The sequence below is a fragment of the Podarcis vaucheri genome, assembly GCF_965113315.1.
Source record: "Podarcis vaucheri genome assembly, chromosome: 3".
Taxonomy (NCBI): domain Eukaryota; kingdom Metazoa; phylum Chordata; class Lepidosauria; order Squamata; family Lacertidae; genus Podarcis; species Podarcis vaucheri.
The window spans coordinates 23039149-23064062 of record NC_138761.1 but is presented as its reverse complement, the minus strand read 5'-3'; the positions used below and the strand labels follow the sequence as shown (position 1 = coordinate 23064062).

At 41.8% G+C, this 24914-nt stretch overlaps 1 protein-coding gene across 1 annotated transcript in view; it reads right to left on the bottom strand.

Annotated features, from left to right (window-relative positions):
* Positions 1-24914, bottom strand: part of LRPPRC (leucine rich pentatricopeptide repeat containing) — a 117366-nt gene that overhangs the window by 75945 nt on the left and 16507 nt on the right. The window contains exons 4-14 of the mRNA XM_082217295.1: positions 23714-23835; positions 23557-23615; positions 22321-22407; positions 21248-21374; positions 19056-19200; positions 17066-17223; positions 15732-15837; positions 15532-15639; positions 5971-6089; positions 4769-4862; positions 1352-1421 (exon numbers count right to left, since the gene is read on the bottom strand). Of these exons, the coding sequence (XP_082073421.1) occupies positions 1352-1421; positions 4769-4862; positions 5971-6089; positions 15532-15639; positions 15732-15837; positions 17066-17223; positions 19056-19200; positions 21248-21374; positions 22321-22407; positions 23557-23615; positions 23714-23835 (1195 nt within the window). The remainder of the gene's footprint in view (positions 1-1351; positions 1422-4768; positions 4863-5970; positions 6090-15531; positions 15640-15731; positions 15838-17065; positions 17224-19055; positions 19201-21247; positions 21375-22320; positions 22408-23556; positions 23616-23713; positions 23836-24914) is intronic.

Sequence of the window (24914 nt, the reverse complement as noted above, 5' to 3'; positions counted from 1 at the left end):
AGATGTTGCTGAACTCCAACTTCCATCAGCTACAGCCTGTCCAGCAGTCTGGGATGATTCAAACTATAGTTCCAATAATACCTCAAGGACCACAGAAAGGCACAACTGGTCTGATCAGGATTTCAAGTATTGGCCAAATACTTCACCAATCATAGTGAACACATTTTTAGGCCCTGAAAACAGATGGAGTTACCCTATAAAAGGTACCATAATATCTAAATCTGCTAACTTTGGCCAGAGAAAGAAATTTCAGAAATGAACAAACCAAATAGCACAAAATGCATTTCTAATGCTATAGTCAATAATTGCTTCCCATTATTTTCAAAAATCTTCTTTTACATACTGAACTAGCATGATGAGAAGACAATTTAGGGTGTTGCTGTTTAGCATGTGGAATAACTTGCGCTCTGATATAGCAACAGTCCAACAACATAGCCTGACAACACATGACTGTGAATCATGAAGCTAGGCTTTGTCAAAATAACATAATACCTACTTGGAGGATGGATTAAGTAAAAACTGAGCAACAACAATTTATTTATACCATGCCTTCTTGTCGTCGTCAACAACAGCAGCAGCAGCAACATCAACAATTTATTTATACCCCGCCTTTTCCCTGATGGGCAGCTTCCCTCAAGGTAGCTTATATATTAAAATGAGAACCACTAAAAACACAGAACAACATATTAAAAAAAAAACAACTGCAAGAAGCACAGCAATGACCCCCACTAGGGCAATGGGGCTTCCTCTCCTTTACTCCCTTAAATCCTCCCTGGAGGACCGGGAGAAACCCCTGAACAGCACAGAGGGGGAGAAAAGAGATTATTAGCGCTATACTGAATTCCGCCATTTCACTGGGTACCCTTAGGCAAGCACAGCCTCGGTGCTTCATCTGAGATTATCATACCCATCTACTTTCAGGGTTGATGTCATTATTATGGCAACAACTTGCACCAAACTCTCTGAAAACTGAATGGCCTATATAAATGATAATTATTACAATTACATAATCACTAATTAAGCTTTCGATTCACAGAACCAAAAATATTTATGCTATAGCCAGTGATTGCATAGGTTGAAAGTTTCCCACCCATGTCACTCATAAGAGTGGCAAGTAGGGTTCATTCTGGCTCTTTAAACCTTAAGAGAGATGATAGGCCTGCACTGATTCTTACAGCCACATATATACTCCTATCCAGCTCCTAACTGGCTTTTTAGCTTATGGGCAAAAATATGCTTTCATTCCTCACCCCCTTTTTCTTAAAGTAAGTGCCCAAAATACCATCCTGGGATTAAGGACCAAGAGCATCTAAGGTACAAAGGTGGCAGTGAAAGCTTCATAAACTCTTACCTTCTGAATCCAAAGACTAGACTGCCTCTGAATTGCACTTGATCTATGGGTGGCGTATTTGGAGAAGACACTGCAGAATAAATGAAAATCCTTAGAATGCGTTGACCCTTGCTTCTCCAAAAAGGATTGATTAAGCCATCGGTATCAAAAGACATTTATTTAAAGAGAATCTGTTTAGTAAGATCATCTTGGCACATCAATGCATGATCTTCCAATAATTTCAAGTTTTAAACACAGAGAGGTCTTTCTTTACTGGCTAGAGAGAGAAAGATATACAATACCCTGGAATTACAGTGCTTTTTGGAGTGTTGGTCAATTATTAGGGAATGCAGTTACTGCATGCTCATCTCTGTGCATACTAACTTAGAGCAGCAGTCCCTGTTGAATCATTCCCCACCCAGCGAAATACATTTATCTCATACAATTTACATGTATTTAAAAAAAACATCAAAGCGGTTTATAAAAGATAAAACAGTAATATCAAAAGGAATCCACAACACTCATTAGCTCTCAGTAATGTATCTGGGAAGCTAAATTTCATAAGCCCCGGCTATGTGTGACAACATAGACTTCTATGCAGCACTAGGGCAGGGGTCTGCAACCTTTAAGACAAAAAGAGCCACTTGGACCCGTTTCCGAAGAAAAAACAACAACTGGGAGCCGCAAAACCATTGCGACATTTAAAACAAATATATCTCCGGAGCCACGATCTGACAGCGGGCGGGAAGGTGACGTTGGGACGGTGCGTGACTAATGCACGCACCGCCCCCATGCGATGTCACAGCCAGTACAGCGCACGCCACAGTGAGGAGTGTTGGGGCGCACAATGCGCCTCCTCCCCTCGCTAGTATCTGCCCCGGAGCTGCAGCAAAGATGTAAAAGAGCCACATGTGGCTCCGGAGCCGCGGGTTGCAGACCCCTGCACTAGGGGTAGGAGGAGTTGGCTTAATTCAAGCCAGGAATGAAACACCCAAGCTGGTATGTGTGGAGGGGAGTTGGGACAGCATACAGCTGACGGAGGAAGAACATGGACATTGAACAGCTCTAAAAATCAACAGCTATGCAGAATTTCTAGTAGTTGAAACATGAGTGCCCATCTGTCTTTCAAATGCATGCACTCCAGCAGAACGCATTGCTTCTTCCATGCCAGCTTCCAGACAAGCAGCGCAGGGCAGGAGAATCCAAATTCAGTCCCTAGACCAGAGCTTTCCAAACTGTGCGCCGCGACATGTTAGTGTGTCGGCTGCAGTGTGTAGGTGTGTCACGCAAATGCTCCCCATGCTCCTCCCAGAGCTGGAAATGGGTTACTTTAACCTCTGGTTTGCTCGTAAAACTGAATCACCATGTTGTGAAATGATACATGTCTAAAAAGTGTATCACCAGCATGAAAAGTTTGGAAAGCTCTGCCCTAGACCAACTGGGCCTTACACTGAAGAGCTTCCCTGCTTCTTTGTTGTGATCACTCATCTTTTTTGTTATTTAAATATAGAAATAAATAAATGAGAAAGCAATCTTGTGTTTAAAAAGTTTTTGTTCGTTTCAAAAAACAACAACACGGTGCAGCTCTGTATGCGCAACTGCTGCTGCCGCCGCCGCTGACAGCCGGCAAGCTGGTTTCCTTAGCAACAAACAAGTCTGAGGAAAAAAATGAAAAATAGATGACAATGAAGTGGAATGGGGCAGTTGAGAAAGGGAGAACAGGCACCCTTGTGCACATTGTCTAATGCGCCCAGACTCCTTAACTGATGCTTCATTGTTTTCATCTTGCCAGTTTTGGGAATCTGTGCATTATAGAACTTTGACTCCAATGAAAATCCTGTTTATTTGTATATTTGTGTGTGTGTGTGTGTGTTCTATGATGGCCTATATTTGTAATGCCTAATAAAGCTTTGGCAAAGTAAGAAGCATTATAGAAACCTGGAAGCTGCAATCAATAGCCCTTGGTAGCAGTCCGCTTTAACAAGTTGCCTTCCCCTTAACCAGCTGCACCACAAAAGGAAGCTTTAATTTGATCTATTAACATTAAACCCTTTCTGGTAAGATTATCAGTATACAGCATGGGTAGGCAAACTAAGGCCCGGGAGCAGGATGCGGCCAAATCACCTTCTCAATCCGGCCCGCAGTCGGTCCGGGAATCAGCATGTTTTTACATGAGTAGAATGTGTCCTTTTATTTAAAATGCATCTCTGGGTTATTTGTGGGGCATAGGAATTTGTTCACCCCCCCTCCAAAATATAGTCCACCCCCCAAGGTCTGAGGGACAGTGGACCGCCCCCCTGATAAAAAGTTTACAGATTCAATGGTTCAATGTACAAAGCAGCATTTCAGGACCATTATGAGTCTTGAAGCTACTAAAGACAAGTATGCACTGATGACTCTTTGGATGTTGTAGCAGTTTAGCAGTTTAAGTGGGGTGGAGGAAGAAAAACATTGATAAATACACATAAGGAAAGTAAAGGAGATGGACAGCGATCCCAAGATCATCATGCTCCACACTTGGAAGTTGTGCAGCGTATCAGAATCTCACTTATGAGCACTATTGTGAGCTTTGGCGTCTCTGGTTACCTAGGACAAGTGCTTAAAAACCATCATTCTTTGTTTCCCCATCCCATCAATAGATAGCCACATGAGGGAAGAGGTGAGATCACTGATCATTTGTTGGTGAGCATTGCTGGAGAAATTGGAACCACCTCACCTAGCCTGGCACCTGGCAATGCATATTGTCTGCTCCAATGATAATCAGAGCGACTAATGAACAGGGAGGGGAAAATAGCACACACACACCCCCAGCTGAGGAGGGCTGTGTCTCCACTCTGTCAGCAGCGAACTGTGGGGTCAGGCAAACCTGACCTCTGGTTGTCCAGTCACTGCTGCATACCAAGAAGGAAGGGGGAGGGGAGCTGCAGGGGCAGAGCCCATCCAGCAGTCCTGCCGGCACCAAACCCACTGCAGCCTTGCTCTTCCACTGCTCTGTTCTAATACTCAGCAACAATGAGAATGCTACTGCAACCCCAGCCTGTCATCCGCTGCTACTGCACCCTATAGATGGGAGAGTGTGGGGTGGCTACACCACTGCTTGCATGCAACCCCCAGGAGGTTGGCCAAGACTGAACACAACCCTCAGGCTAAAAGAAGTTTGGAAACCAATGCCCTACTGCTTGAGATTGTGGATTTCATAGAATAAAGTTAAATGCGAATTTATGGATTTATTTTGTGCCTGTTTTTATCATGAATCCTGTATTTATAAAGAGGCAAGCTACACTAGAACTCCAAGTCTAGGGAACTGGTGAAGTAAATTTTATTTATACTACCAAGGTGACTTTTTTTAAAAAATAAAAAATAAGTTTTTCATTCTTATGTCTAGCTTCAACAGTCAACAGCTGTACAAATAATAATTACAACATCAAGGATACTTACATAAAGCTAAAACATCCTCCAGTCTCCCAGTGGCTGCTGTGTATCTGATTTCTGCTGCAGAGAGTGATTTACTATCAATAGGACAGTTTGCTTCCTATGGAAAGAATATAATTCAGAGACGAAATGCAGTAACAATTGGGAGAGCAGTGGTTAAGACCCCCAGCATAAAATTTAAAATTTGGTATGAATTCAGCAATCAGCCTTAGACAAGCCCCGTCCTCTTCTGAATGGAAGGTTGGCACTGGCCTTCCTAATAAAAAGGGAAAGGGAAAGGACCCCTGACAGTTAAGTCCAGTCACAAACAACTCTGGGGTTGTGGTGCTCATCTCACTTTACAGGCTGAGAGAGCCGGCATTTGTCCACAGACAGTTTTTCTAGGTCATGTGGCCAGCATGACTAATCCGCTTCTGGCACAATGGAACACCGAAACCAGAGCAGCACATGGAAACACCATTTCCCTTCCCACCAGAGCGGTACCTATTAATCTACTTGCACTTTTTTTGGCATACTTTCGAACTGCTAAGTTGGAAGGAGCTGGGACCGAGCAAAAGAAGCTCACCCCGTTGCGGGGATTCGAACCGCCAACCTTCTGATTGGCAAATCCAAGAGGCTCAGAGGTTTAGACCACAGCGCCACCCGCGTCCCCGGCCTTCCTAATAGAAGGTTGCAAATATTTCTGAGATATCTATGTATTACGCTTGCACAACAGAATCTCCTCACTCTGTGTACCCTTAAATCTGTTCTAGGTTTCCCTCAACCTTCTGGAGCAGATCTGGAGAGGGCATGGGGTGTGTACAGGCAGAGGACAGGGAGTTCCACTGTACTAGCATAAATCCTGGTGCTGACAGAGTTAGTTGGATATTGTCTAAGACAATAAAATGTGTATTTAGTTGCAAGCCAATAGCTTTTAGTTATTACAGCAACCATTTGAGATGCATAAAGATTTAAAAATTAGAAATGTGATTTAAATGAATGGCTTAAAATTATACTGGTGTAAAAACGAGCCCTCCCCCCTCCCCTTAATGCCTCAAAGCAGCTTTCTGGAAAAATATGGAAAATGCATTAAATATAAGGTTTAAAAGGTTTATTTAGGAGGCATGCTTCTAGGGCTATTACAGCATCGGATCACCACAAAAGTAAAATGAAACCTGGTAAGTTAACATCACTGGGATATAAAGTAATAAGCCAACTACTTAACTCACCTGCAGCAGATGGCGCACAGAGCTGATATCATCAAAATTTGTCAAAACGTAGTTGGAATATGTTTCTATATCAGGCTCTACCTGCATTTCATGCATTGCTTTGAGGACTTCAATTGTACCTAAAGGGCGGGAGGGAAAACAGATGCTGAACCAGATGCTGAATTTCAGCTACCTAGAAACTTTGGGCCATATTCAATATGTCCATGTGTGAACAGATCAGAGTTCCGCTTCTCCAATGCAACCTCTCCACCTACAGCCCCTCACATGCCCCTACATCTGCCCTGGAGGATTATAGGACTCTCCAGAGCAGATTTGGGGGTAGATAGAGGGAGAGGATGTCCATTTATGCAAACAGAAGTGTTAACACTGCACTGGATTCAACCCTAAAACTATAAATCTCCATGCATTGTCAGAAAAAATAAAATGATTGGAAATGGCTCTACAGAAACGAGACTTTGTGTTTTGTTTTGTTCCAGTTGCTGCTCTGTCTTGTCCTCGGGAATCAGGTTCTGCTGTGAAATCAGCTACATTCATATGCATCTTTACCATAAGCAAATAAGCCTACAACCAACTTCCAATCTGGTAGTCAAGGTTCGGAAACCAAAAGCTATTAGGGCTAGAGCTGGGAGATATTTCAATTCATCATCTGAAACCAGCATGAAGTTCAGATCACAATACTGGTTTCAGACCTTTTGAGCAGGCAAGTACATCTTGGAAGGGTGTTTCAGGGAGAAAAGCAGTAGGAATGGCTTCCCCCCTCACCTTTGCTGCTGCTGGTAGCAGGCACTAACACTGTTCCAATTCAAGGGGCTTTTCTAGGGGTGGGAAGGAGCAGCATCAACCCATTTGCTCAGCTGCTTGACGTCCACTGATCACAAGGGGCTGATAGTGGGCACTTGCTTCACCCCCACTGAATGGGTTTTTATCACCCTGTTTACTCAACCATTTGTGGCCCACCTGCAATGAGCAGCTGGCTGTGGCGGCCTGCTTTGACCCATTGAAGGGGTGTTTCTGAATGTCCGCAGGGGTGTGATGGATCAATGAGCATTGCCCTGTTAGAATCACAGAACTGTAGGGATGGAAGAGACCATGGGAATCATCTAAGCCAGGTACATCCAACAAATGTAGCGGTAGATCACTGGACTTCTGTGGTAAATCACAGGCTCCCCACAAAGAAGCTTAACAACTTTGGCTCCCCTAAAAAACTTTGACCTGAACCCAAAAAAGCAGGGCTTTCCTCCTCCCTAAAAAAAGCTCAACAACCTTGACCTGAACTCCCCAAAATGGGGTAGATCACTGTCAGCTTTTAACTCTGTGAGTAGATCGCAGTCTCTTGGGAGTTGGCAACCCCTGCAGTACAAGAATATTTTCCCCAATATGGGGCTCAAACCCACAACCCTGAGATTAAGAGTCTCATGCTCTACTGACTGAGCGATACAGGTGTTCACAGGGTTTTTTCTTGTCCACTAGCTATAAGGAGCTGTTGGCTTTCCTGAATACGTATGTTTGTGATGAGAAAAGGTTTGGGTGGGAGTTGTCTGTGAGAGTGATAGAGGAATGCACTTGGGTAGAGAAAGGGAGTGGTGTCTGTGTGTGTGTGTGTGTGTCTGTATGTGAAATGATCCTGTTATTAGACACTGTTGCTGGAGGGAAGGGGAACAATATTGTGTGATCACCACGATTAGCTACAAATATGAATGCAGTGCATGTACGTTTGCTTGTGGATTAAGGAATCGGCTAGCTAACCCTGATCGGTCCAGGATCAAGTCAGAAGATAGGAAACCATTGAAGGTAAGAAGGATCACATGCAGCCTGCCTGCCTGAAGTGGAGATTTAAAATCCCCAAACTGCCTTGAACCTTGTTGATTTCAGGGCGTGTGAGTCACACAGCTCCAGACTGTTATCTGCCAGAATCTTAGAGATTCAAAGTGGATTGCTGTATACAAGCACACACTAGGGCAGTTTTCAGTTTTAAAATCTGGGAATTGTCTAGAGGAGAGATTGCTTTATTGCAGGGGCGTCCAACTTCCAAGAGTCTGCGATCTACTCTACTCACAGTATTGAGCTTTTTTAGGGAGTCAAAGTTTATGAGCATTTTTTGGGGGGCGGTGCATTTTGCTGGGGGTTCAGAGATCAGCCAGGAACTACCAGGGACATCCTGCAATCAACCAGTAGGTCGCAATGGACCTGTTAGGCAGCCCTGCTTTATTGTATTTGTAAACCTACTTATTTTTCACTGAATTTTTGCTCCACTGGTAGCATAGGGAAAGTAACATAAAACCAGCCTAGGTAACGTCATTTCCCAAAGAACTAACTCTTTTGACTTTTTCATAAACTTCTATCTTTGCTTCATTAAAAAACCTGTGAACTCCATTTATACATCACCTAAGCACGACATTTTAAGTTGTTCTCGGGGAGACGTGAGGGGGGCGTGTTAAGGCTGTTTGGTGAAAGGCAGCTGGGGAAAATAACTCTTCCACTTGATGGCAGCAGAATGGCCTAAACTGGGAAGGGTGGGCAAACAGAAGGGGACACTGTTCTGGCCATATCTCCCTTCCCAACACACTGTAGCAAGGAAGAAAAAGTTAGCAAATTTAAACTTGGTTACAGTGGGGAACAAGGATTTAGGTGTTAAGACAGGGGTAGGCAACCTACGGCCCGGGGGCTGGATGTGGCCCAATCGCCTTCTCAATCCAGCCAACGGATGATCCGGGAATCAGTGTGTTTTTACATGAGTAGAATGTGTGCTTTTATTTAAAATGCATCTCTGTGTTATTTGTGGGGCATAGGAATTTGTTCATTCCCCCCCCCTTCAAAATATAGTCCGGCCCCCCACAAGGTCTGAGGGACAGTGGACCGGCCGAAGGCTGAAAAAGGTTGCTGACCCCTGTGTTAAGACAACAACCTTATGGAAAAGTTGGGTTTTCAAAATGGATCTGAAGAAAGAGAAGTAGTAACAGGAACACATTCAGCAAAAGGGAAGTAATAGTGCCACTGTATTCTGCTCTGGTCAGACCACACCAGGAGTACTGTGTCCAGTTCTGGGCACCACAATTCAAGAAGGACACTGACAAACTGGAACGTGTCCAGAGGAGGGCAACCAAAATGGTCAAAGGCCTGGAAACGATGCCTTATGAGGAACGGCTAAGGGAGCTGGGCATGTTTAGCCTGGAGAAGAGGAGGTTAAGGGGTGATATGATAGCCATGTTGAAATATATAAAAGGATGTCACATAGAGGAGGGAGAAAGGTTGTTTTCTGCTGCTCCGGAGAAGCGGACACGGAGCAATGGATCCAAACTACAAGAAAGAAGATTCCACCTAAACATTAGGAAGAACTTCCTGACAGTAAGAGCTGTTCGACAGTGGAATTTGCTGCCAAGGAGTGTGGTGGAGTCTCCTACTTTGGAGGTCTTTAAGCAGAGGCTTGACAACCATATGTCAGGAGTGCTCTGATGGTGTTTCCTGCTTGGCAGGGGGTTGGACTCGATGGCCCTTGTGGTCTCTTCCAACTCTATGATTCTATGATTCTATGAAAAGTTTCACATTTATTGGCATGCATTTAGAATGCATAGTTGGGGTGGTGTTGTTTTTTGTAAAACCAACCCCTGGTTAATCCATTTAACTAATTTAACTATTAAAAAGGAAACGTAAAAGCCTTGCATCTGGCATTTAAAGGTTACCACAAAGACACTATGGCTAAGTTCTTGCCTTTTAAAACATAATGCAGCATTTTATTACATCATGTCTAGCTAACCAACTCCGGAATTCATGTCAAAACCTATACAGGTACTGGAATTTTTGTAAGCATAAAAATGATTTGTCAGATGCTGCAGGATACCAGATTCAAGTAGCATATGCTTTTTTTCCTCCTTTTTCCAAGTTGCCTCACATATTTGTTACTATAAAAAATTCTAAAGTTTCCTGAAGTCCCTGTCTTTGCCCTGGAGTGCCACCTATGGAAAAGTGACACTTCCATGAATATTTTATGCAGTGCACTACGGTGCAAATAATCAAATGTGAATTCCCTTTGAGCACTTAAAAATACATGCCAACAAGTCACACTAAATTAAAGTCACATCATTTGCTCAAGTTTGCCTTAAAACAGAAGGCGGACTGATTTTGGCCAAGAACCGGCAAATGTATCCAGAAAGAATTAATTACAATATAATTTTGCTCAATACATTTCAAAATCTGACAGCAAGCTTATGCTTTATATTTATAAGATGTCAAAAAACGGTAACGAAAACTCAGCTGAAACTGCATTTCATCAGCACTTCTATACTTTGAGAAAAGTGTTTAGATGCACATTATCCGTAACATCTGTTTGCTTTTAAAATAACTGCTACAATAAATTAGGCCCATAATAGCCAGGAGATGTGGGTTCAAATCTCTACGCAATCAAGCAAAAAATGCTTATGGCCTTTCATACCCCAAATTCACATCTGTTACGACTCTATCTTTGCTGGCTTTATTTTTGAGCAGATGCAAGTGTTGTAATGAGGATTAGAATTTAGGATACTATTAATATTTGATATGGGGAGAGGCGTTTTAAGGGGATATTGGATAAAGTATCCAAGGAAGATGGGAGTGCCTATCAAAATGTGCACACATAGTGGAATTACTTGTTCTAAATATATGCTTGCAGGGATAGTTTTCTCTTTTAACACTTTGGCCATCCATTTGCACTTGCCTATTTTTAAGGCTCAGGGCTTTAAACCAGTGCACACTACTGAACTATCTGATTAACCGACGGGGCTGGTTTAAACCAGGAGTCTGAGAGTAAAGGGCATACTACATTTTGCTACCTTATCATTCACTGAGTGGCTGCATTCACACGTAACACTAAACCATAGTTTATTGTTTAAGCACAAGTAGAAAAGAGCTGCTATGAGCCCTTGGGGCTTTTGCTCTCTTCCAGCTGTTCCAGAGAACTTTGGCAGCATTCTGTATGCATCACAGGTTGGGGCTTAAAACAACCCCTAGTTACTTTCCCCACAAACAAACTTATTTATTATTTATTTATTATTTCATAAACTTTATATACCACTTGCTTGTAGAAAGACCACAAAGCGGTTCAAACTATGGGTTATAAATCTGGCTTGTTTAAACTACAATCTCTGGTTTGTATGCAAAGACAGCCTAGCTTTTATGAAGAGTGAAAACGAATTCTGCCAAAGTCCTCCTTCTAACGCAAGCCTTATGGTAGCTTGTTACTGTATGCTGCCGTAAATCATGGCTTACCAGCATGTGCGAACTGAGTTAATATCACAAAACACACACATATTGAGGCTTTGCTTTATGAAAATGCATTAAAATTTAATAAACGCATTAATCAATTAAAAGGCAGATGGCCAGTGCAAATTTAAATTAGTAAACATACTTGCTGTTTACTGGTTATATCTAGGTTAGTTTATCCAATATAGATAGTACTGCCTCTTTAGCAGCATACTGCAGGTGAAGAAGTCAGGTGACAGTTTTGAATGTATCCCCAGATAGAAGATGCCTGAATATAATAAACTAGTATATCAGGAGAAATACTACACAAAATTCTTCCTCTCTGATGAGCTCATCTTCTTTGTAGGGGGTAGAGACATTCAAAACACAGTACAACCTGATATTCTACCACTTCATTCTACATAATATGAGCTTTGTCAACCTAAGCAGCAGAATAAGGTAGCAGTGTGGTCTGTACCCCCCAAAGATACAGGCAAACTATTTCATTTTTTTTTTATTGCTCTCCCATTTACCAAGAGTAACCAACTAGCATATAAAGAGGAAGGTTTTGTCTTAGCCCAAACCCTGCTTTCCTAGCTTTCCAACTGCAGAACACAGGCTAAATGTGTAGAACAGGCAATCCACTTCAAATGCAACAGTGACTGCAATGAACTGTAAATATCTTAAGATTAAAAAGCGCACGCGCACACACACTCACACACACACACTCTTAGCATCATGCATAAGCCAGGATAGCTCTAGCACGGTCTTAGTCAAATCTGTGTCAACATTGATCAGAAAACAGAGAGACTGAATGCATCTACTTATATGCTCACATGTGTTTGAACATGTGTTGTTATATAATGAAGGAATGCTGCTGGGGGAGGGGGGATATTTTGGAATGAGGATGTAGCAGTATCTGTCAGTGGGTCCAAAAAGTTTAGGAATATCCCTTATGCCATTAGTGCCACTAGAGAAAGGGGTGTCACACCTTCAGAGATGTCCGGAATTTATACCACTGGTAGAGATGATTGCTTGGGAACTTCACATCCCTCATGTCTTTAATAAATTTGCAAACGTTTACAAATGATGTCCATAACTGGTTTCTGGATTTACTTGACTGACTGGAAAGAAAGAAGCTTCTTACCTTGTGGGATGTAGCAATCTACTATAGAAAGCATGTCCGTTACAAACACACCAACCATTTTGCATAACCAGTATGTGCATACAGACTTCCCAAGAAATGCAATGCACAAATGTAACAGACCAAAGAAGCATGCCCGCCAGAAATTTATTCTGCATAAGCTTCCCTGAAATGTGGGAGAAACTCATGGCACAACATGTGACTGATTTTTCTGTGCAATTCTCTTTGAGGAGATGCGATTAACAATAATGTAAATGGTTTAATCACTACCTTAATTTGCATATGCTTATCATCTTTGACCTTTCTGTCCTCACAACAGCTTCATAGCACACTGTCATTATTTATATCAGGTTGACAGCTCAAAATCTAGGAATGAGGTCTAGTAACAGGGCCAAGGAGATGCCATGCACATGGTTTCTGAGCTTCCCCTCCTCCTTCCAATTATGATTCTTTACTTTCCCTGCAAACCGGAATAGGCAACTCACATCAAACTGTGGTTTCCAATTCTAGTACAGAGAAGTTCAAACCACAGCTTGCCAATTCAGATGTAATGACAAACTATAGTCGTCCAGACAAGGAAATCAGGGAGGAAGGCAATGTGCACAAGGACAGCTGAACTATGGATTTGTTATGGTTACTGAGGACCCGAATGGGTTGGGTTATGACCCTCGTCATGTGATAAGAGGCAGGAGAGAAAAGAACTCTGGGAGGCAGGTGCCGTCCCCTTCAGTTTTTTCCCCTCCTGTCTGACAGATCTGGTCATTTTCTCCCAACTCTCTCTGTCACCTAAGTGTTTCTGCCTTCAACTGTACTTCATTTCTACTTCTTTACAGAGAAGATCAGAGAGATAGTCCCCAGAACCTATCAAATCTACACTTCAGGTAAGACCAATCATCCTTTTGCAGTTAATGCAAACTGGTTCAGTAAGTTTATGGCTGAGTAGGTATTTCAGCACAAAGCCTCAAAAGGTGTAAGTCTCTCAATTCATCTGAATCCGTTGGTACAAAGGAAACATTCATGTGCAAGAACTTGATTACCTTGGTAATCAAAGTTCAGGATCTTGCTGAAATTGAAGATGTCTTAGAAGCTGAAAACAAACAGCTAAGAATGGAGAACTTTCCAAACTATTAGCAACTAGTTTCTATCTGCGATAGGGTACAAAGCTATGTGGAGCGTTGTTTTGGCAAGCTCTCTCAACACCACGCTTCTACGGTATTCATGTAAAAACAAAAACGGCAGAAAATTCTAGGGAAGTCTGTAGATTAAACACATGTCACTGCTGTTAAGAGTTTTTAAGGGAGTTCACCACAATAAATATTATCTGCTTCATCCTTGAAATCCAAAATAGAACTGCATACTGAACTACCAAAAACTAGCCTCTCAAATAACATTTTGTTTACATAATACACTGAAAGGCTGCCCACTTACTAGATACCACCAAGTGAAATTTTAATGCAGCACTACTTTTTCCCTCTTTGTGAGATAACATTTATTTATATTGTGCTCTTCTCCCCAGATGCATCAGTTTTCAATTTGATTCTTCCAATTCCTGTGATCTCTTACAGTTAAAACTGCATCATGAACATAGCAATATGCAAGAAAGAATATGCATTGAACCTGTTTGAAGAAAAGAGCATTCACACTGATAACTTCATGCTGAAGATAGCACAATGTAAAGGAAGAGTGGATGGCTACAAGAACAGAGAATGCTCTTGGTACATGCAGCCAGAACTTCTTGAAGTGCTGAAGTACAAACTTAGAAAAGATTTCCCTTTATGTGGCCAAAGACACCTACACATTTCTCCTTGCTGCTGTTTTTAAACTGATGCTTCTTAGGGGTTTGTGGCATTGCTAGACTTCTGAAGTGAAGATTCAGTATCATTTGATGTCACAAACCTCACTTCCCATTTGCCGTAACCATCAACTGTTACACCTTCTGACCACTGCATAAAAGCAGAGCAAATTGTGCAATAAAATTTTACCGGATGAATATGGCCACATGTGTGCATAGCTTTTCACCCATTTATTTGTGGATAAAAGAGAACTTAAGCCTATGCTGAAACTCTGAGTTTTTACAATGTATTTGCAACATGCTGGGATTCAAATGATATGCTGGAGAACAATTTGCCCAGTACTTTTAAGTGCCTTCAGGGACCTAAAGAGTTAACAAGAACAGAATATTGTTTTATAAAGGTTTTTCTAAAAGGCTTGACACACTTTTATAGCCAGAAACAATTAGGGAATACTTGTTACAGCATTTCTTCTAAACTGGGATGCGACTGTATATTTAAAATAAAATTGCAATACAAACTGCCTGCTAAAAGCACTTTTTTTTTGTTTGTGCATTTTGTTTGTCACCCAATGTCACACTAACAACTCTGCATCTCATTCTAAAGCACATTATACTGTGAGATAAGATGAAAAAGACAGTTTTTAATTTCCCCAAGGGGAAAGTACTTCTGTTAAAAGCATCTTTTTATCAGACCACTCTTTCTGAATTACCAATAATGCAAACCAAAGAATTAGATATTGTACTTTAAAATTTAATATTTGTTCAATTCTTATTCATATCCTATAGACATCCCCATGTGTAACAGGGGAAAGTGTGTGCTAAATGCTTAAACCTACTTAAGAATCCCAAAGATTGAACATTTCAGTCCTTCAATCAGTGTGCTGTCAGGTCATGATCATTCAACAATGGAGGTTTTTGTGCTTTCATTATTGTAACTAAGCTCACATTTAACTTATCACTGCATAGGAATGAGCAAAGCTTGTCCAAAAAAAATATAAATCATTTTTCTATCTTTAAAACAAGGGTTCCACAATGTAGCCCGACTTTTAAAAGCTTCCTTAGATTTTGGTGAGCAGAAGATATATTAAGAGAGAAACAGCTAAGGAAATAGTAACAAACCAAATACTTTTGCTACAGTCAAGCTAAAACAATCACAACTCCTTGAAGAGTTCTAAATTTAAGAAGGTTACCAGTGGCATAACAAAACAAACAAAAAAAGGCTGGAAAAAGTAATGACAAAGAAACTGTTGCAATGTACATCACCACACCAATAGGACAATAGTGCCTTAGCAGGGCTGCCTGTACTGCAACATTATTCTGTTTCTCGTGCACAAACCCATTTGGGCTACAGGGCTGCGTGTTACAAGTTCACATGCACAGTAAGCTAAGGTTTGATTTTTAAAATGCTAACCTTGAACATTTTTCTCTTTCTGGTGGTGAACCAGCAATGGCCAAAAATAGTGAGGTCTGATGGGTTCGCCTTCTTCTTTGATGGCCTTCATTAGATCAATAGCCAAAGCTGAAAAGAAAGTCAAAGAGTCAATAAATGGGGTTGTAACAGGGTTAAGTAGTAAAAAAAAATTAACTGAGGCAAGCAATAAGAAAAAGTACCAGTTTTCTTTAACTCCAACGCACACAACAGAGTCATCTGCAGGGGAGCAGTGTGAATGCCGTGTTCTTTCATGTCACTGCAGAACTGTTTCAGTTTAGCCACTGGCTGTAAGGAAATGGAAGGTTTAAGCATTTCACTGTTCAACTGGCAATATTCAGCACAATTAAGTGAATGAGTACAGTGGACCCTCCGGATACGAATTAAATTCGTTCCAGGGGTCCGCCCGCAACCCGAAAAGTCCATAGGCAGAGGTGCTGCTTCAGCACACGCGGCGAAAACCGGAAGTATACACTTCCAGGTTTGCTGCATTCGTAACCCAAAAGTTACGTATCCAAAGCAGTATGTAACTAAAGGGCCCACTGTACTTCAAATATTCTTGAGAAACAAAGAGAGTGCTGGCTTTGACTGGGAAGGCCTACACACTACTGCGTTCACATACGGTTTGTGGGCTTCCCTTGGGCACCTGGTTGGTCACCATGGGAGACAAGATGCTGGACTAGATAGGCCTTCAGTCTGATCTTCTTAAGTTCTTATGTTTATGAATTAATCCATGCATCCAACACATAGTAACCCAGCAGCGATAAGAGCAGCAGAGTCGCTCATGTAACTGCATGCCAGAAGCGAGGAAGCAAGGCATAATAAGGGTGGCAAAGGAAACACAAGGAAGCCAGTGATCAATAGCGCAGAGGGCCTTCTCGGTAGTGGCGCCCTCCCTGTGGAACGCCCTCCCACCAGATGTCAAAGAGAACAACAACTACCAGACTTTTAAAAGACATCTGAAGGCTGCCCTGTTTAGGGAAGCTTTTAATGTTTGATGTATCACAGTATTTTAATATTCTTTTGGAAGCCGCCCAGAGTGGCTGGGGAAGCCCAGCCAGATGGGCGGGGTATAAATAATAAATTATTATTATTATTATTATTATTGGGAGGGGCGGGCTTACTTGCAAGGAGGAACTGACCAATTCCAGAGGGGGAACTTGAACAGGAATACAAAATGGAACAAAGGCTATGTATGAAGACAAGGGAAAGCTAAAGATGTGGATATCAGAGTAGGATTCATAGGGTGGAATGGGGAGAGGCATATGAGGAAAAGAATACAGCTTTGAAAAAGGGAGAGGAGCAGACTTTGCGAGTGAACAGTTGGCTTAAGAAAAAAATATTGATTTAAAGCAGGGGTGGTGAAAATGTAAACCCCCAGAAGCTGATGGACTCCAACTCCCATCAGTCCCGAACAGCAGGGCCAAAGGTCAGGTGTTACAAGAGCTGGAGTCCAGCAATATGTCAAAGGGTCTCCCTCCCCTGCTTTAAGGGTCCTTCGTAGGACTTCACTTACCATGTTCAAATTTGCGCAATGCCGTAAGAAGAAGTTGCCACGGTCTATGCTGCCTTCGTTCTGGGCATCTGACAACCCTGAAGGGAATGTCTTCAGTACTTGAAAAGCTGTATCTTCTAAGCCGTGTGTTAGTAAACTCAGACAGAGATTCATTGCATCTAGGTAGTTAAGTACAGCACGGGGGGGGGGGGGAGAGAAACCAAATACGATTAGGAAGAGTCGGGGGCAGGACCAATACATTAATGTGCAGAAGTAGTACACCATTTATTTTTAAGCACTCAATTTACACATTATATGGAAAATGATAGCATAATAATAATAATAATAATAATAAATTTTATTTATATCCCGCCCTCCCCAGCCGAAGCCGGGCTCAGGGCGGCTAACAACAATAAAACAGTACAAAGGTACAACATAAACAACATTCTAAAATCATTCATTATAAAAATTAATTAATTCAAGCCACTAGCAACCATTGGGCCAGAGCTCTGCGAAGATTGCCGAGGGAGGGAGTCAGGCTGTGCCCTGGCCAAAGGCCTGGTGGAACAGCTCTGTCTTGCAGGCCCTGCGGAAGGATGTCAAGTCCCGCAGGGCCCTGGTCTCTTGTGACAGAGTGTTCCACCAGATCGGAGCCACAGCCGAAAAAGCCCTGGCTCTAGTTGAGGCCAGCCTAACTTCTCTGTGGCCTGGGACCTTCAAGATGTTTTTATTTGAAGACCGTAGGTTTCTCTGTGGGGCATACCAGGAGAGGCGGTCCCGTAGGTACGAGGGTCCTAGGCCATATAGGGCTTTAAAGGTTAAAAGGTTAAAACCAGCACCTTAAACCTGATCCTGTACTCCACCGGGAGCCAGTGCAGCTGGTATAGCACTGGGTGAATGTGATCTCGCAGCGAAGACCTCGTAAGGAGTCTCGCTGCAGCATTCTGCACCCGCTGGAGTTTCTGGGTCAGTCTCAAGGGCAGCCCCACGTAGAGCGAGTTACAATAATCCAGTCTGGAGGTGACCGTCGCGTGGATCACAGTGGCTAGGTCAGGGCGAGAGAGGTAAGGAGCCAACTGCTTAGCTTGGCGGAGATGGAAAAATGCCGCCTTTGTTATAGCTGCAATCTGCGCCTCCATGGAAAGGGAGGTGTCGAAGATTACACCCAAACTCTTAACGGACGGTGCTGGCACTAATTGCGCCCCCGCAAGAGATGGGAGTTGCCCCCCCAATCCCATATCGCCCCGTCCCAGCCACAGGACCTCTGTCTTCGAAGGATTTAGCTTCAACCGGCTCCCACGTAACCATCCAGCCACAGCTTCCAAACATCTGGTCAGTGTGTCTGGGGCCGAGTCAGGATGGCCATCCATCATAAGCAAAGCAAACATTATAGTCCAGTTATAAAGGCATTATGGCCAATAGCTGTGCTTAACAATGTATTGATAAATTACAGTGTACTACTTACCAAGCATTGCGGATATATTTCAATGCAACTCAGAAGAAGCCATGTATAAAAGCCACTGAAATTAACTAAAGTTCCAAAGAATAACTACTCTACAGATCTACAAATTTATCACTCAGTGCTTCTATTGGCTTTCACTGCTCAATGAGTAAGGATGCTTGTAGCCAAGTCAGTAGCTATACCCATGTAATCTTTAACTATTTCTGCTCATGTGCCATACTGAGAACTACCAATTCGTAAAGAAGTACAATGCTCTAATCAACTGAGCTAAGTATAGATTAATATCACCAAGACTGTGTAAAGTCAAGTCAGAATAACCACCAATTAGACATGATTATAAAAATACTATGTATCATTTTACAATTCTATTTGAGAGAGACATTTTATGTATATCTCTCTTCCACAGCTACTACCCTGAGCTACCCAAATGGATGCACTGGTTAACTAAGTAAGGAATAACCATGCATTTTCATTAATTTCCTTTTTTGAAGAGTAAAGGCTAGTGCCACTAAGCAAATCAGATTTGTTGGCATCTTTCAAAAATATTACCTGGAATGTATCCCCTATCATGTCTCATCTTCTCCAAAATGTTTTGTACATGCTGAGGATGTCCAGCCTTGGCAAGAGTAAAAATGATGTCCATTAAGTCCTTGTCCAAAAGGTAGGCATCAGTTTTTTCAATGTTGCCCAGGATCTGCAATAGCAAGGAGAAACAATGTAATAGGAAACTAAATATAGATATAAATATTGATCTGTATTAATCTTTTTTATTATCATCAGTTTTATTGCCACAATGTAACACTTTGCATCTACATGGAAAGAACACAGGAAGCTGTCTTGTACTTAGCTCAGTACTGTCTACAATGCCTAGCAGTGGCTCAGTGGAGATGGCGGGCACTGAGTCTGGGACTTTTTGCATGTGAAGCAAATGCTCTGTGCCACTGACCTATGGCGCTTCCACAAAGAGGGCATCTAGACTGACTTCTGTGGGTGTGTTGTACGTTAAGGTGTTCAGTCATAACACAATGCCCAAAAGATCAAGGATGGATCTACTTCATGGGATAGTTGAGAATATACAGTCATACCTCGGGATGAATATTCTTTGGGTTAGGCATTTTCGGGTTGCGCTCTGCGGCGACCTGGAAGTAACGGAGCACGTTACTTCCGGGTTTCGCCGCGCGTGCATACCATCAAAATGATGTCACGCGCATGCGCAGAAGCGCCAAAACATGACCGGTGCACACGCAGATGTGCAGACATGGGTTACGTTCGCTTCGGGATGTGAACGAGGCTCCGGAACAGATCCCGTTTGCATCCTGAGGTACCACTGTACTGTGCCAATATCTGCAAAATGATTCCAAAAACCATTCAATGGGAGCAAAATATTGTGCTGGAACTGCCTTTTCAATGTGCAAGTATGCTCCAGTAGCATTGCATTCGTTCAAAACACAAGACTGGTTTTCCAAATTCAGGAGGTTCCAGGCATTAATCAGCCAAATGAAACTGAGTGCCGTGTTACGCATGACACAATTGTGTCTTTGAATGTTAAGGGACCACTCTAGAGAAAAAGCCATTTCAGAAGTATCAGCGTTAGTTCTGAAATATACGACCTTGTAGTAAAGAGTATTGATTTTTATGGTTTAAGGAAAACAGCAGAATGCACAGTTCTGCTAAACTTAAGACCTTTTAGATTGAAAGCATTGTAGTCATCATTAAATCCATTGCAGGTGGAGAGAGAGAGGTTTAAACTGTCAAGGTGTTCAGTTTAACTGCATTGAAGCCCTGGCTAATAAACAACACTTTTTATCCCATGATAACTACAATCCAACTCACATCTTCAGCACAACTGTCTTTTTCCAACACTGATCTCAATTAATGTTTGGATATCTTAGATGATCCACAGGTGTCAAAAGACAGACACACCAAAGTATTATGTATAGGTAGATCTCCACAGTTTTTGGGATTCCACTGCCGGTAGAGTGTGGTTACTAAAAGGTGGTGTAATGAAATGCCCAAGTGTGTCAGTTGTAGAACTCTTTCGATTTTCTTTTAAAAAAATATTTTGTAAAAATATATATCACTAACTCACATAGAAAACAGATGTGGGCAGCAAATGTAAAATCACAAGCAGCAGAAAAATACAAAAGCAGAAAAAGTAACAACAAACTGGTCCATCACATAAAATTCGTTCAACTGAAAATGCCTGTTGTCTTCAAAAGATGTGCTTCACCAAACATACTATATTCTTGATTTCTTGTAATTACCAAGCGGGGCTATTTACATAGGGGACAATTAACAGCATTACTCAGTGTATGCAAACACAGAAATTGAATAGGCAGCTTTGAGTAAGCCACTACCTTTTCTGCTTACCAAAGAATACTAGTTGTTGCACAATTTCAACATACAGTGGTACCTCAGGTTAAGTACTTAATTCGTTCCGGAGGTCCATTCTTAACCTGAAACTGTTCTTAACCTGAAGCACCATTTTAGCTAATGGGGCCTCCTGCTGCCGCCGCTGCACAATTTCTGTTCTCATCCTGAAGCAAAGTTCTTAACCCGAGGGACTATTTCTGGGTTAGCGGAGTCTGTAACCTGAAGTGTATGTAACCTGAGGTACCACTGTATTACACTTCCTATAGAATTAGCTACAAGCCATTTGGGAAAAGGCATGAATGAAAAGTGATGGCTATTATAAAATCTTTTCTGGACAGAGCTGCAGCTTTGCAAACGGTGTGTATTACCTCTTCAATTTTGCTCATGTCACCTTTCTCAGCGTATGCATTCAATAGTGCAACGTAAGTGTCTGGACCAGGTTCAATGCCAGCATCTCTCATCACAGAAAGGATATTTTCAGCATTCTCCATATCCCTGTGAAGTGTTTAAAATATATATATATATATATTTAATATAGTGGCAAATACAATGTTATAAACTGGTTGTGGTTGGTATTAAGACTTGAGCTTATGGGGGGGTGTCACAATTTATCAACAATGAGCTCTTTATTCAATTAAACAGCTGTGGGAAAAGGAATGAATGAAATATAGGACAGGAACAGATAGAGCATCTGCCATCTCTGGCAAGTCCCAATAAGGATCATCAATGGAAGGGGGAAAGTCATCAAGGCTGGCTCACCTGCATGGCTACATCAGCACAATCAAATCTTGGCTTAATAATACAACCCCATTGCTACCGGTTCTCTACTCCCCTTCTTCAAGTGGCAAAACCGGTAATCTGCAGTTAACCAGAGCTTCCTGCTATGTCTAAACTGGGAAGCTATGGCTATTGGTTTCTTTAAAAAGGCAAAATAGGAAGCAATAGTGCATATGGCTTCCAAATCCTGCACAATTTCCCAGTCTGTACAAAACAGGAAACTACAGTGAGTTGTGGCTTCCTGCCTTGTTTCATTGCTTGTATGAAGGAAGGGAGCAAGTGGGACCAAACAGGCTGTACCTGCCACCTCCACCCCCTTTCAGCTGCTATGTGCAAGTCTAAAAATTTTCATGCAATTTAATGAGATACACTTAAGATCGTTTTTTACATGTAGTTTGGCCCTTAAGCATATGCATCAGAAAACCAGTCAAGGTTACAAATTTTGAAACTGCCCCATGCAAACAGTCACCTGGTTGGGGGGCGGCTTTTTATATTCAAGAGATCCCTGAACACATCATTATGCACAACTAAGATCTCTGTCAGGTAACTGGGGCTGATATGAAGGGTGTAACTATTTGTAACAATTAAAAAATTAGAAAATGCATTCACTTAACTCAGACAAAATAGCAATTTAAGCAGGAAAAGAGTAAGAGCTATAAATTACCCGGATCTCGCATGGCCAGTCACAAGTGCGCTGAATACAGACTCTGTGATTGGGAGCTCCTTGCTTTTCATAAAACCAAGAATCTTGCTGCAAGATGAAGAACTAAGTCAGCTATGTTTTTCTTTGGAAAATGCAAGTAAAACAAATGTACTTTATACTGAAGACTATATGCTGAAGTAAAACAAAATAAGATATCATTTAAGTCTTGTAATACTGAGTTAGCTAAGACCTTGAGATTACCATTTTAAATACAAAGAGACAATTAATCCAATATTTTAAACCATATTCTGGAAAAACAGTGTATGCTCATTGCTCCTAACCCTATCTTCTGTTATATATTCCTCTTTTAACCTAAAAAGGAAATTCCTGATTAAATTAGTACTGTGCAGCATAAAAACACATCCATGCTTTCTCCACTAGCTAGGTATTCTTTTTTGTACCTTGTTCCTTTCAAGTTATACAAATTCCAATTCTTCACTTGCATACAACGGCTGCATTCACATGAATAATGTTGCATATTAGCCATTGTTCAGAACCAAAACTGTGGTCAACATTAACTATGGTTAGTTTCAATAAGCCAGTTTCAGAAGTCACAATATTCAGCTGGGTTGTTTGAAAATAACCATAGCCAAGTATTGTTTCTTTTGATAAGGTTATCCCTTTTATATTTTTAATGTACTTTCATTAATCAATCAGTGAAATTTGTTTGTTAAATTTTGTTAAATTTTAATTCATGTTTAAAAATATAAACACTGAAATCGTATACACCAGGGGTAGAGAACTGGATCTAGCCAAATCTTTGCCTTCCTTACTCCCCGTGGCCCAAATCTTACAGGAAAGCAGGACTGCTCGCTTCTCAATCACCTAATGTCACTAGGACATCAGGTGATATGGGGCTTTGAAGTCCCAAGAGTGAGCTGATGGTCAGCCCTTCAAAAGCCTCTCTAGCCCAGTTGCCTTTTTACTTGTCCACACTGACATCATATCAGGTGTCAGATGATTGGCAGGTGGGCAGAGCTTGGACAAAATGGCCAGGCAGATAAAATGAGGAGACCTTGTGCCCCTCCCTGGTTAATAATGCCTAAAAGCCAGTGGTTCCTTGCCCCTGCTATACATTACTTATCTAGAAGTAAATGCACTGAACTCAATGAGACTTCTGGGTAAACGTGTAAAGGATTATGCTGTAAGATGCATTTTGGCTTTAAAATATTTAGGTCCATTTATGCAAACCCTTACCTAGCACCATCAATATCACCCTTGCTGCAATAGGCAGCAATCAGCCGCTGGTAAGTAACCTGCAAAAGAAGATGACGAAAATAAGACTTGCTATTTAATGAGTGGTGGTCGAGTTAAAAGTTGGCCAAAAAAATGCCTTTACGAAAGAAGTACATACTCGATTGGGCTGAACATTAGCTTCTTCCATTTTTGTTAAGAATTCAGTTGGAGAGAATGTGTGCCCATTCTGAAGGTAGACCTTTAGCAAAGCATTGTAATGGCTTACATCATACACAACACCTTGACAAGAGATTATAAAGAAAAATTAAAATTCAGTACATTAAGAAGTTCAATACGATAAAATAATTCAATGCAAATACTATCATAGCAACAAATTTAAAGGTAAAGGTAAAGGTACCCCTGCCCGAACGGGCCAGTCTTGACAGACTGTGGGGTTTGTGCGCCCATCTCACATTTATTGGCCGGGGGCCAGCGCTGTCCGGGGACACTTCCGGGTCACGTGGCCAGCGTGACATCGCTGCTCTCGCGAGCCAGAGCCGCACACGGAACGCCGTTTACCTTCCCGCTGGTAAGCGGTACCTATTTATCTACTTGCACCCGGGGGTGCTTTCGAACTGCTAGGTGGGCAGGCGCTGGGACCGAACAGCGGGAGCGCACCCCACCGCGGGGATTCGAACCGCCGACCTTTCGATCGGCAAGCCCTAGGCGTTGAGGCTTTAGCCCACAGCGCCACCATAGATAATAACGCACAACTTCTGAAAGTGCGTGAAGGTATATTTCTAAGTCCACTAAACAGTGTACCTTTGTAATGCAACGCCTGAAACAAACATTAAACACATGTTTGCAACACAGCGCATCTTAAGTCTACAGCCTGTTCATTACACTGAGGAAGTATGGATATTATTAAGGTCAGTTCAGACATAATATTCTCAACCCTCCTTCTATACTCCCATTTGTGACTATGCTTTGCAGCTACATGTCTTAAGAGAGGAAATCCAGGAAGGCCTGTGTAAGCCTAAATATTGTTCAGGTAGCATACAACTACTGTTTGACATTATGTTTAAGCCAAGTCTGGTATTAAACACAACCACTATTTAATATCTACTCACAAACCAAAGCTCTAAGAACTATTACCAGCGGGAGCAATTGGGATATTGAACAGAATTCTGGATAATTGTTTAGCAATGCAAAAAGTAGCAATATTAAACTAAAGTCTCTCTCTCTCTCTAAAATGTTAAGCAACAAATTACCTGACTTCATTGCACAAAAACAAAACTTGGTTTTAATATTAACACCTCTAGATGTCAGTATAGCTCTTGGAATCTAAAAACAGATTTCCAAGAGTTGTATCTGCAAGT